This window comes from Ptychodera flava, chromosome 4, assembly GCF_041260155.1.
Source record: "Ptychodera flava strain L36383 chromosome 4, AS_Pfla_20210202, whole genome shotgun sequence".
In the NCBI taxonomy this organism is placed as follows: domain Eukaryota; kingdom Metazoa; phylum Hemichordata; class Enteropneusta; family Ptychoderidae; genus Ptychodera; species Ptychodera flava.
The window spans coordinates 46,791,535-46,804,701 of record NC_091931.1 but is presented as its reverse complement, the minus strand read 5'-3'; the positions used below and the strand labels follow the sequence as shown (position 1 = coordinate 46,804,701).

Below are 13,167 nucleotides of genomic sequence, written 5' to 3'. Positions count from 1 at the left end.
ACGCTTTTCACTCCATTTCTAATTGCAGAGGTCAAATCATCATCGTGAATGAAGTGCAGTGTAAGGTTAAGATCGTTAGTTCATCTTAGTCATTTGTTTTCAATGTTTTGCCCTTACTTGTAAGTTGGCTTGTTGTGTGACTTTTATTGTGACACAAGTTCTAAAATGACTGATGTGATATCTTTGCAGGTAACCATGATAGTATCACTTACACCATACATTCTGGTGACCCAAACGGTTATTTCTATCTACACCCAACAACTGGCGTACTCTCCATCAACTCAGCCTTGGATTATGAAGCCCATCCTTACATTCTACTGAACATCCAAGCTTCCAGCGGAAATCCACCATCTCACGGTCGTGCTCAAGTTAATATGACCATTATTGACATCAATGACAACTCACCAGAATTTGCCAGAACTGTTGACGTCAAATCTGTTCCAGAAACTTTGATTCCAGGAACTGTTTTCTATGTAGCCATGGCAACAGACAGGGATAGTGGTAGTAATGGCAAAGTGCAATACAGACTCGTCAATGATTTCAGTGGATTGTTCAGTATCAATACAATCACTGGACAGATACAAGCTTTGCAGGCTCTGGACTATGATACACAAAACAAGTATGAATTGATAGTCGAAGCGTCTGACAAGGGAACACCAAGACGTAGCAGTAACTTGACATTGAATGTCTATGTTCAAGACATGAATGATAATGGTCCACAATTCTATCCAGCTTCATATGAAGTCAGTGTGTCTGAAGACTTGCCTGTTGGTGATGAAGTATTGCATATCTCTGCAACCGATGGTGATCTGGGCAGCAATGCACGCATCACATACAAACTAAAGCCTGGTCCATACACGGCAAATTTTGGAATATTCCCTGACACCGGAATCATGTATACAAGGAAAGGGCTGGATAGAGAGATGATGTCAGATTATGTACTGGAAGTTGAAGCAAAGGATAACGGAACTCCTCCTCAAAGCGCCACGGCAACCATTGTTATACATGTTCAAGATGTGAATGATAACACACCTAAGATGACACAAGAGAGCTACTACTTCAGTATCAGTGAAAATGAATTGGTGAACACAGTGGTTGGTACAGTTAGTGCTACGGATAAAGACCAAGGAACTAACGCTCAACTCAGTTATCAGATTGATACCAACGATAACTTTGACATTGACCCTAGTACAGGTATGTAATGACACTATCAAAGTTCATATCTTCAAATATAAAGCTGTTCCTCATCTTCTGTCTTAAATGTAAACAAAGTGGAGAGAAAAGTAAAAAACAAAAATCAATACACTGAAGAAATACAACTGAAAAGTAAATCCAATGCTTGATGATCAATAGATTCTGTTACAAACTCTGATATACAAAACATTTAAATATGCTGTTCTAAATATTTAAAAATTACTGCAATATTATGGTCATCGAAGAAATACAGCATTGATAAGTTGTTTTGAATTTTGATATTAGAAAACTTTGCAGAAGGTAGGCCATTTTGCAAAGAAGATCCATGATTGTGTGCCCAGTCAGCAAACCTTCAATGTTTCTTTACGTAAACTTCTTGTAAGTTTGTGTTAGAATTGTGTACTAAATGAAAAATGTCTTATTGCATTGTTTTGAAGGTGTTGTCACAACAAAGACGGTCCTTGATAGGGAAGAAAAATCCAATTATGAGCTGACAGTGACAGTGTCTGATAATGGCAATATTGTCAGAGAAAGTAAAGCCATGTTATACATCACAGTGGAAGATCAAAACGACAATGCTCCAAAATTCTGCCATGAAGACCACTATGTTGCAAGTATTCTAGAAGACCAACCAGCAAACACGCAAGTCATCAAAGTCAGTGCTAAGGATCCAGATAATGCTGATAATGGTGTAGTTTCATACCATATTGTCACTGGTAAGTCAATATTGAAGTCATTTAATGATGTTGTTTTCCCAGTGGTTTCAACTGATTCACAAATATTTTGATTCAGTAATATTCATTTTGACTAAACTTTTGACAGAAACAAAACCACCACTTTTTTAAAGTTTTCTTATGAAATTTGCAATTGTGAAAGAATTCTGTCCGTAGTTAAATCATCAATTTATTGATAATTTAACAAAATTTTTACATTATCGAACTTAATCTACGTTCAGGAAATAAATTTATAAAGTTTTATTTGTGATTGAAGTAAAACTTTATCAGAGGATAATTGTTATCATTTCACTGATGCATCTTGTATGATTATAAAATGATTGTCAATTTTTTAACAACACTTTAGCAATTATAGATTGTGTAATGCAATATTGTGAGTGTTCGAGCATGTCAAGTTTTGTTTTTTGTTTGTATAGTACACTGTGTGACATTGAGTTCCAAACCCTTGTCTTACTTTTCTGTTTCAGTACATCTCTTTCTGTTTTTACCCATCTTGATAACCTTTCAATTGGTCAGCTTTGGGAACACTCTCTCTTGGTTTCATGGTCACAAGAAACCTGACAAAAATCCTCCAAATAAACAAAATATGAAATTTCAAATTAGTATATTAGCAGTTTTGACAGAGACCTGAAGTTGATATTCAGTGAAAGTACAATGTATGTTATTTGTGTTATTGTGATGAGTTGATCAAGAGAATTGTTCCTGACAAAACCATCTTTGATGTCGTGATTTCACTCCCTTCAGACCAGCAAGCATTAAGAAATGAAGCACATAGTAGCTGTAACTCTGATTGTAAACGTAAGCAACACAAAACAGGTCTTTCTGAATGTTAGAAGTGTATGGTTGTGTGAGAGTACCAGTAGTGTGTTTAGATTCATTATGTATAGCTACTAGATGTTAGTAAACTTGTAGCCATATGTAGCTGTAGTTAGTCGTAACAACCCTTATTTTCTAAATAATAGTTTTAGCAAACCAATTCCATTACACCCTAGAGTCTGTGAGGATCATCATTATGAATCAATGGAAGATAGTGCTTTGATACTTGGTGTTTTTGTGCTGTGAATTTCTTATGGTTTGGGTGATCTGATTTGAAGTGGTGTGTGATGTGGAGGATGAAATAGCATATAGTCAAAACTATATTCTTAGCATTTCATAACCTTATACTATAGTCATAAACACTAACAGAATTTCTCTCCAGAAAACCCTGCTTCTGCATAACCTCTGATATCTGTCAACTTTCTATTTTATCTGTCTTCTATTTCTACCTTTCCCTTTGTTAATGTTATTTCCAATATTGATGTACATATGGATTCTAGTCCATGTCAAACACACACACACACACACACACACACACACACACACACACACACACACACAAATAACAGCTGTCTAAACCAAATGTGAACTCAAAGTTTTCATGTTCCAAGACATGCCTTTCACAAAGACTTTCTCAACATGATGTATGTTTAGAGAAAAGGCCGTCAAAGAATGAACAATGTTTCTTATCAATATCATGGTTGGTTTAGACAGCATACATTAAAGAGGCATATTCCTAATTAGATTAAATAGAAGTCACATTGTTTCAATTGATTTAAGTTCAGTTGAAAACAAACACTTGCAATGTGTTAATTAGAAAGGTATACACATTGAATAATATTTGAACTACATAAAGAAATATGCCACTTTAAGGTATTTGTAATTTTATACCATAACATTTTGTGAAAACTAATTTGTTCTCATGACAGTTCATAGCAACAGATGGCGGTGGACTAATCAATCTGCCTTTCTGCTGTTATATTGCTGTGTGGTTGGCGGTAATGAAAGGGAATGGCATTTTATATCAGGGTGATATTTATTCTTGTGTGTGTTTTCTTGACAGGTGATGAACTGAATGGAGTGTCAATGTTCAAAATTGATGAAACTACTGGTGATATCAGAACACGTGCTTCCTTAGACAGAGAAGTGAAAGACACCTATGTGTTGTCTGTAGCAGCAAGGGATCATGGAAGCCCTCCGAGAGAAACCATCAATATTGTCTATATTGAAGTGCTTGATGAAAACGACAATAGCCCAAAATTTGTGAATTCAACGTATTCATTTACTGTTGAGGAGAACACACCCCCTAGGACAAGTGTTGGTCAAGTAAGGGCGTATGATGCAGATATTGGAAACAATGGATTGGTTTTGTACTACATCATTGATGGCGATCCGTTTGGAACATTTGAAGTGAATCGCACCACAGGTGTAATTTTTACCATCGACTACACAGACTATGAACTCAGTCCCAGCTACGTCTTGATAATACAGGCATCAGATATGAACATTCGAAATCCACGGAGAACGACAACCACTGTTCACATCTATATCATTGACTTGAATGACAATGCTCCTGTCTTTGAAAATGATCCAATCTTGTTCAAAGTCAAGGAGAATGTTCCTATTGGTTACAGTGCTTACACATTCACAGCAACTGATGCAGACAGTGGAAACAATGCCAAGTTGAAGTACTTTTTGACCCGACATTCTGGCAATCGTACTGTGTTTGAGATCAATGCTGACACTGGTGAATTAACAACCATTGATTATGTAGACAGAGAGGAGACTGGTGATTACTCACTAGTGATCCAAGCAGAAGACCAGCCTGATCCTCCTGAAAAACCATTGTTTGGAACAACAACAGCTCGTATCTTCATCGAAGATGAAAATGACAACAGTCCAAGATTCACTTCACGTAATATCACCTACATCATGGAAGATGAACCACTTGAGTATCCTGTCATGCACATTGTTGCATTAGATCCAGATTATGGTGACAATGGTCGGGTTGTTTATGACATTGCCTATGGAAATGAAGCTGGTAAATTCAGCATTGAACATGACACTGGATTGCTTATCTTGGTTGATCCATTAGACAGAGAACTTGTCGATCAATATGCACTCAATATTTCAGCAGCAGATTCTGGTGTTCCTCCCCGTGTTAGCTTTCAACTTTTGTTGATTTATGTTGGAGATGTCAACGATAATGCACCACAGTTTGTCAGTGATGGTTATTCAATGGCTGTCAGTGAAAACCAAGGCGCCGCTGTCTTTGTTGGACAGGTCAATGCTACAGATGATGATATTGGTGAGTTGAATTTTATGCTACAATGTCAAGACTGGACTGTAAAGTTATAAAATGTGATCAAAAGTTTAAATGAATCTAATTTAATGACTAGCCATCCAAAAATGGTATAGGATGTTGTTAGTACAATGTGTGAAATACTACCATTCTCCTGAATCAGGTCTTTTTGTCAGAAAATTTCTTCTAATTTTGTTTGTATATTATAACAAAAATAACAGCTGAGTAATATGTTGTAGCAGTTGTTGTTCTCCGTACCAACCAATTTAAATGAACACAGAATCAATGTAAGAGAATGTTTATGTCTAATGCTTCAGGCACAAATGGAGAGATAACCTACAGTATCCCTGAAGATATTGCTGATAATATGTTTTGGATAAATAGCACCACAGGTGAAATTTACACATCTGATGCATTGGATAGAGAAGCCACTCCGTCATACATTGTAACAGGTATGTGAGTTTATGTATCTGTAAAAAGACCAACACATGGACTTGAAAGGATATGGCAAAAACTTTGTTATGCCCTCTGTGGTTCTCGGTAAATGTTCACTATGTTTTTCTTGATTTATTATCAAAACTCAAAGAGTGGAAGCAAAGCCTTTTTTCCTCAATATCTGTTTCTAATGTTTTAAAAATCGAATTTAATTTTAATTTTATTGTAATCACAGCTATTATGATCTGAACAAACAATCACCACAGATCTTGCAATCTTAGTGTACAAGTTTATTCATTCCACACTGAACATATTGTCTTCCTCAGTTTACGCCAGTGACAATGCCTTCCCTGCACTGTATGATACAACCACAGTCTCAGTGACTGTCTTAGATGAGAATGACCATGCCCCAGTGTTTGCATCAGATAGCTATTCAATCTCTGTTCCTGAGAATGGTCCAGCAACTGAGTTACATGTTGTAGCAGCAAGTGACGCTGATGAAGGTTCTAACGCCGAAATCAGATACTACATAACAAGTAAGAATACTATTAATAACTTGAACCGTAGCAACATGTCTGGTTATCGTCACAATAACTGTCACTATATTCTATATAATGGATGCTCTATTCTACTGTGCCGTGGGAATATTTTGCACAATGGCATATGGTCATCATACATTCAGTAATCACAGATGCAGAACATAGAACAAAGACATGTGCTGACCTGTTCTGTAATTTACTGAACATGTACTGCCATCAAACAAAAATCACTTTGATTTGCTTTGAGATACCGTGCCAATTGAACGTTCTGTGTTAAAATTCAATTGATGCTCCAGAGAAATATTTCCCAGAGAAAGAAAAATACTTATTGAAATAGAAAAGACACTCTGTAAATAATGCTATGGTGGTTGGTCACAGACAATGATATAAAGAAGTTTGTGACTTTCCAAAATTATTTATAGGACAGAGGTTTTTTATTGACAATTCAATAAAATTTTTTGTGATCATTTAGAAATGTATTTCCTGAGGTACAAGAAATATCTCAGGTTTGCTTCAAGACTGAAGTGAGATTTTAAAGTCCAAATCATCAAAAGGTTTACTACAAGATTTCTTTCATGAATACACAAACATTTCCATTGTTGAAGCTTTTTTTTCTTGTTTCCTTGACATTATTTTTGCATTTCTTTGTACAGATGGCAACACTAATAATGACTTTGTAGTGGATGAAGTGACTGGTGTCCTGGCGACAGCGTCAGCTCTGGACCGGGAAATGTTGGACAATTATGAGTTGGAAATTACAGCACAAGACATGGCAAGCAATCCCCTGAGTAGTTCAATGACAGTAACTGTCTCTGTTGTGGATTTGAATGACAATGCTCCAGAGTTCCAGAATACACCATACGATGTATCTATTTCAGAAGATCTGCCCATCGATAGCACCGTGTTGACAGTTTCTGCCACCGACGCTGATCTTGGCACCAATGCTGATATTCTCTTTACATTGGAAAGTTTAACAGTCAATATGTTCCGTATTGACAATATCAATGGAGAAATTACCTCCGTGAGGTAAGATTCTTTTTTATGGCTTTCAAATTGTATAAAAGATACTTGGTGTAGAGGGTTTTTATCTGTAAAATTATGGAAAATATCAAAACCTGAATCAAAACTAGTCTACATGGGTCAGGGCCAAACTTGTATTGAACTTTTATATGATTCTTATAACAATCAAGATATATCATTAGGGTATTTTTAGCAGTTTTTGGATTAATACCTGTTGTATCTGACAGTAATTATGATTTCTATTGTGTTTGATGTTTCAGGGAATTTGATCGGGAGACTACAGCAGAGTTCTTGTTTGAAGTGAATGCAACGGATGGCAGCGTCACCAATCCGTTATCATCAGCAACACAAGTTCATGTCATCATCACCGATATCAATGATAATGCACCAATTTTCACATCGGTGCCGTTTACTGCAAACGTTTCCAGTACAATCCCTGTTGACTCAGTGATTTTACAAATTTCGGCTGTTGACAGAGATGAAGGAACTAACGCAGAGATCACTTACAGGTTTGATTTCAAAATAATCATCGTCATATCTTTCATCTTGCTTAGCTACTCAAATTTCTTTTTTTGCGAATTCTAAGAAAAAGTCATGTCCTAGTTAGATTGTGACCAATTTGTTGATTTCAAAAGAGTTTCTTTATGTGAGTAACAGTGTAAATCTCATTTAAAGGGAGGGGGGTCATTGGAACTGCTGCTGTGTAACTCAGTTGTTTACAAGCAAAGTATAATATCTAGATGCCGTACCTAGACATAGCTACAAAATTCACAATCTACATTATGACAAATGTACCTTTGTTATACAGTGTTTACATTGGTCATATGGGTCCCATATGACCTTTGAGCATAGTTCCTTTGACCTCTCCTGTCAGAAAGTAGTGACAACTGTTTAAAATTTTTCCCAGTCTGTGAACATTGAAATGCATTTAGTGACACATTGATATCATAAGTATATACCCCAAATCATCCACACATAATTATGAATCCCATTTGTTTGTAGAATTCAGCTTTTGGACAATATAGTTCATCATTGTTATTAAAATATAAGCTTCACTTCCTCCTACCTGCATGATAAGTCACAGAGACAGATTGTGATTGTTGTTATTGGTTATTTTCAGTTTGGAAGGAAGCAGTACATATTTTGATGTGTTGGGTGATGGCAGAGTGAAGGTAATTGATCAGTTACCAAACACAGATCAAGTTTACAGATTGGATGTGAAAGCCACAGATCATGGTGTACCAGCACTGAGTAGTAAAGGTTAGTAGACATTTCCTACTGATGATGTAGTCAATAAACTTCAAAACCTACGTAGACCAAAGGGCAGAGAAAGGAACGTCTTGTTGTTTATTTGCCTATTCTGAATCGTTCCACCCCTATTTTGTAATGAATATGTCCAACTTTCCAGCTGCAATCACTGTGGTCAGACTAAAGCAAAAAGTGGAGATAAAACTGGCCGTTGATTTTTTATGTCATGTCCAATATTATCAGGTCATGACAAAATTTGAATATTCTACGTTTGTTTAATTGCAAGTTGTCCCTTAGTCTCGTAATTAGAATACGTCACAGCATGTGTCATGTGCACACATTTTAATTTCAGATCGTAAGTTTCAAAAAATATTGAAGTGGTTTGAAGTAGGATTCATACGTATCTTGTCATAGAATTATGGATAGGAAGTTGAAACAAATGAAGATTAATGTATACTTTTTGTTTTGTTTCTGCGCGTCAGGTATTGCTGAGATTCGTGTCGACAACGCCATGCCAGAATTACACTTTGAGAATGAAATTTACAATGAGAGCATTGATGAACACTCGCCTGCTGGAACATCAGTGATTATGATGATGGTTGAATTGCAAGATTATCAACCTTCTACAACGTTTGATATCTCACACGGAAATGAAAATGGTGCATTTTCTATCGATCAAAACACAGGTATATTATATACAGTCTTTATCTTCTCTGGGATGTTATCAAATTTATGTTTCTGATTGCAAATGTTTATTTTTCTTTCGCTGTACACATCACTCAGAAATTGAAGTTTTAGATACATAAAGTAATCTGTTCAAATATATCATGTATTTAGCATGTTGATTCAGATATGAGTTATACATCATAAATTCAAGGTTTCCATTTCTCAATTATATCTGTACATTACTGAACTAGTATTACTATTTTGTGTTACCAGGGGAAATCACAGTACAAGAACCTGATTTATTAGACCGGGAAAAGATTCCTAAGATTCGACTAGCTGTGTCTGCTCAACGAAATACAAACCAGTTTGGATACACCACTGTCTGGGTTAATTTGGCTGACATCAATGACAATCCACCGATCTTTGTCCAGGAAAAATATGCCACCCAAGTATGGGAAAATGAACCAAGATTAACATTTGTCATCCAGGTAAGATTGTATGGCAGAATATATCTATGAATCCAGTAAAATTGTGTGGCAGGATTATCTGTAAATCCAGGACAAGATTGAGAAAAGCGATGTGTATTACCCTTGTTAAATTTTGACAAACCAGCACAGCAAGATTTTACTACTGTCTACACTTATTCATGCTGACTTCGAGGACCCAGTGAAATTTTCAAATCTTACTTAACAATAATAATAATAATGAAAATAATAATAATAATAACAAGGCAGTATTGCTGAAGGCAATGAGTACTTGGGCCGTGATAGAGTAATTTTGAGGACAATATATACTACTATTCAAATATGGTCTTGAATTTCCTCCTGTCAATTAGGGATTAACTGGTTATTAAACGAAGCAATGGCATGACAACGGCAAAATATGTCTAGCAACTTTTGTGGAGTTTGAGGCAGGGGTTCTTTATTTATAGTGGAAATTGCTTAAACTCCTTAAATATTCAAATTACAGCAAATTTCTTTTGTTCTCGATGGTAGATGTCTAATATTTAGAAGGGCATATTTAGATTTCTACCCTATAGTTATCCCTATATACCAAAAATCGGACATCCAGCTCTATTGGCTTGCTCAGAATTAGATATGCACATAATTAATGAGGTACAATATGTGGTGTCATAAGGTGTCCCATCATACCAAATATGAAGGGTGTAGCAGTTGTGGTTACTGAGTTGTGGACAAATATATATGAGGTCAAAGGTCATTGAGGTCACGTGACATTTTGTCAAAATAATTGTATTGCTAAGTTATTCCTGTATACCAAAAATCAGACCTCTAGCTCTATTGGCTCGCTCAAAATTAGATATGTGCATAATTAATGAGGTACAATATGTGGCGTCATAAGGTGTCTTATCATACCAAATATGAAGGATGTAGCACTTGTGGTTACTGAGTTGTGGACAAATATATATATTTGAGGTCAAAGGTCATTGAGGTCACGTCACATTTTGTCATAATAATTGTATTGCTAAGTTATTCCTATATACCAAAAATCAGACCTCTAGCTCTATTGGCTCGCTCAAAATTAGATATGTGTATAATTAATGGGGTACAATATGTGGCGTCATAAGGTGTCCCATCATACCAAATATGAAAGGTTTAGCACTTGTGGTTACTGAGTTATGGACAATAATGTATATTTGAGGTCAAAGGTCACCAAGGTCACATGATATTTTGTCAAAATGTCTGAGATATCTGCGTGAACGGATGGACTCACTGATGGACTCACGGACGGATATGACCCAATATGTAAGCCCCCTGGACTTTATCCGTGGGGACAAAAAACTGTGTCACTGCATCCTTTAGGCAATATGAATAGATGAGAAACTAATTTTTATTTATCTTGGCCTTATACATGGGTGTCTATGGAGAACTGCCTTATACATGGGAGTCTATGGAGGTGTAAACTAAAAAGTCCTCTAACACGGCCAAATTCGATCGCATTCTGAAACAAATCGACGTGCATCTGTATGGGGTTGGGTACTATTCTTGTGCAAAGTTTGAAAGAAATTGACCAGGGCATGTCTGAGATATCTGCGTGAACGGACGGACGGACGGACTGACATGACCAAACCTATAAGTATAACTCCCCCAGGACTTCGTCCGTGGGCACTAAAAACAACGCAACAGTTATTACAGCTACACCGGCGGTAGGTTCATATCCAGAGCCCCGTACGGTCAGCCGCCGTCGCTTGAAAACAATCTCATAAACCTGGCCATATGGGCAACTGTGTATGGGCAGCTGGATACTTGACTTCCCGGAGAAGGCGAGCTGTCACGTTCAAGCTCAGGATTATTTCACGATCAAATTTCAGTAAATTTACCTTACCTAGATGAAATTTTGTCTATAGGCTGAAATTTCGCCGAAGTTTGACAAAATTACATCGATTTTTCAGGTTCATATCCGACATTTTTGAGTTTTGAGTGCAGACAGAAATAAGTTTTGAGGCAACATGGCTGCGTACGATGCTATGTGCTACAGCTAACACACAGCATCGTACGCAGGGCCAGCGAGAGAGTTGCCGACATCGACGGTTATTTACGAGAAGTGAATAAAAGACTGTCATTTTTGGAAGCGATCGAGTAGCTGAGGTAGGCTGGGATACGACTTGGGCCAAGAACGCTGAATTTCGGCAGTAATTTGCTTTTTACGTCAAGTCCCAAAATGGATTTGAAGTCACCGACCCTACGTACGGGTCTTTTCAGGGCTGTGGTGAGCGGGGCGATTAGCTGTAGCGGAACACACAGCATCGTACACAGGGCTAGTTGACCCCAAGTGAAAATGTGTTCGCGATCAAATCTTCCTATATTTTTTTCAGAATTTCGACAAAATCATTGCTTCTTAAATCTTTTGTAAAATATAAAGTACTAAAATAAAATTGCGATGTGCCATGTCTCCAGATTTCTAAAATATCGTTCGTTGACCGTTTGACGGAATATCATTTCGCAAACTTGTGACGCAGTTGAAATTCAATACTGACCGCCAAGAGATCATTCTATACATCCTCCATTCGCGTTAGAGTTCAGCTCGCTTAGAGTATCATAACATTCTTCGGCCTTCGTTTAGATCGACCCTAATCTCTCCCATTTAGGAAATAAATACACAAGCTACCTTGACAAAACTTCGTGCACCATCCAGGACCAAACGCGCTACAAATCTGTCTTGACGTCATCATCTCCTTACATGGTAATCGGCATACCGTATTTTTAGCAAAGGAGACACAGAATACGTCAGAGTATTCAGTTTCAGAACGTATTACATTGTGTGATGTTGTCAAAAAAAGGTAATGTTACTGCAGTGGTATAAATTACAAAACACAAAAGTTCAAATCAGTTTATTTTGGACTGGCTATACCCAATATTTCATATTGTTTCTTATGCCAGATTTGACCCCGTGCTTACTGGCGACCCCTTTACATGCAAATTTTGTGTCAAATGGTGTGTTCTCCTGGAAAAACAAACGTACGATTTCTATATGAAGGAGGCGAAATTTGCCCTCAAAACTCGAAACCACCCCTTTACGGGGTATACCTAGCTATTTTGAACGAGCTTCTCGAATCTGCAGCTCTATTTCGAAATGATGGTCTTGTTTTCTCAGCTCAAGGATAAGTGTTCTCCATCGCTGTGGGCATTACTATTCTCAGCTGGGGGTACAGTTTCCAGTCGTATTGTTTTTCATTGTGTCCGGGATATAAAACCTTTCCTTTTAACCCTTTTCCTTGATTAACACTAGTCCACATCTTGTCAGCGATTAAACATGTTTCAAGTTTAAATGTTAAATTCTGGTCTCGAGCCCTCTTGTTCGACCAAACTGAAATTACCCCTCCCACTTTGGCTCGTCCAGTGGGTGTAGCAAGGGTCGTGCCATCGCCTAGGAAACGGAGGGTGCATTAATTGTTGCATTTCGATGCACATTTTGATTATATTCAGAAGATTTTGTGGCAAAAACTCAGATAGAGAAGCATTAATATTCACATCTCACTTATTCAAGACTGGCTGAGAGCAGCACTTCCATTCAGTTAACATCATTACGCCATTTATTATGCCAAGAAAGATGAAGCCAAGACATTTTGCCCTCCCTGGTCTCAGCCAGAAATAGTTATACCTTACAGAGTTTTTTCCCACGGAATGAAAACAAATGTACTTGGGCTGAGGCCCAAGTACAATAATATTGGGTTCTTATATGGCGCACATATCCA

General features: G+C 37.1%; 1 protein-coding gene across 2 annotated transcripts in view; it reads left to right on the top strand.

Moving 5' to 3' along the window:
- LOC139131971 (protein dachsous-like) overlaps positions 1–13,167 on the top strand; it is a 62,372-nt gene that overhangs the window by 42,631 nt on the left and 6,574 nt on the right. Inside the window, exons 5-15 of one of the 2 annotated variants that reach the window (XM_070698309.1) lie at positions 190–1,194; positions 1,632–1,910; positions 2,673–2,726; positions 3,808–5,052; positions 5,364–5,498; positions 5,808–6,017; positions 6,674–7,046; positions 7,301–7,549; positions 8,161–8,300; positions 8,771–8,974; positions 9,228–9,442. In XM_070698309.1, the coding sequence (XP_070554410.1) occupies positions 190–1,194; positions 1,632–1,910; positions 2,673–2,726; positions 3,808–5,052; positions 5,364–5,498; positions 5,808–6,017; positions 6,674–7,046; positions 7,301–7,549; positions 8,161–8,300; positions 8,771–8,974; positions 9,228–9,442 (4,109 nt within the window). The remainder of the gene's footprint in view (positions 1–189; positions 1,195–1,631; positions 1,911–2,672; positions 2,727–3,807; positions 5,053–5,363; positions 5,499–5,807; positions 6,018–6,673; positions 7,047–7,300; positions 7,550–8,160; positions 8,301–8,770; positions 8,975–9,227; positions 9,443–13,167) is intronic. The other variant, XM_070698310.1, reaches the window with a different exon arrangement.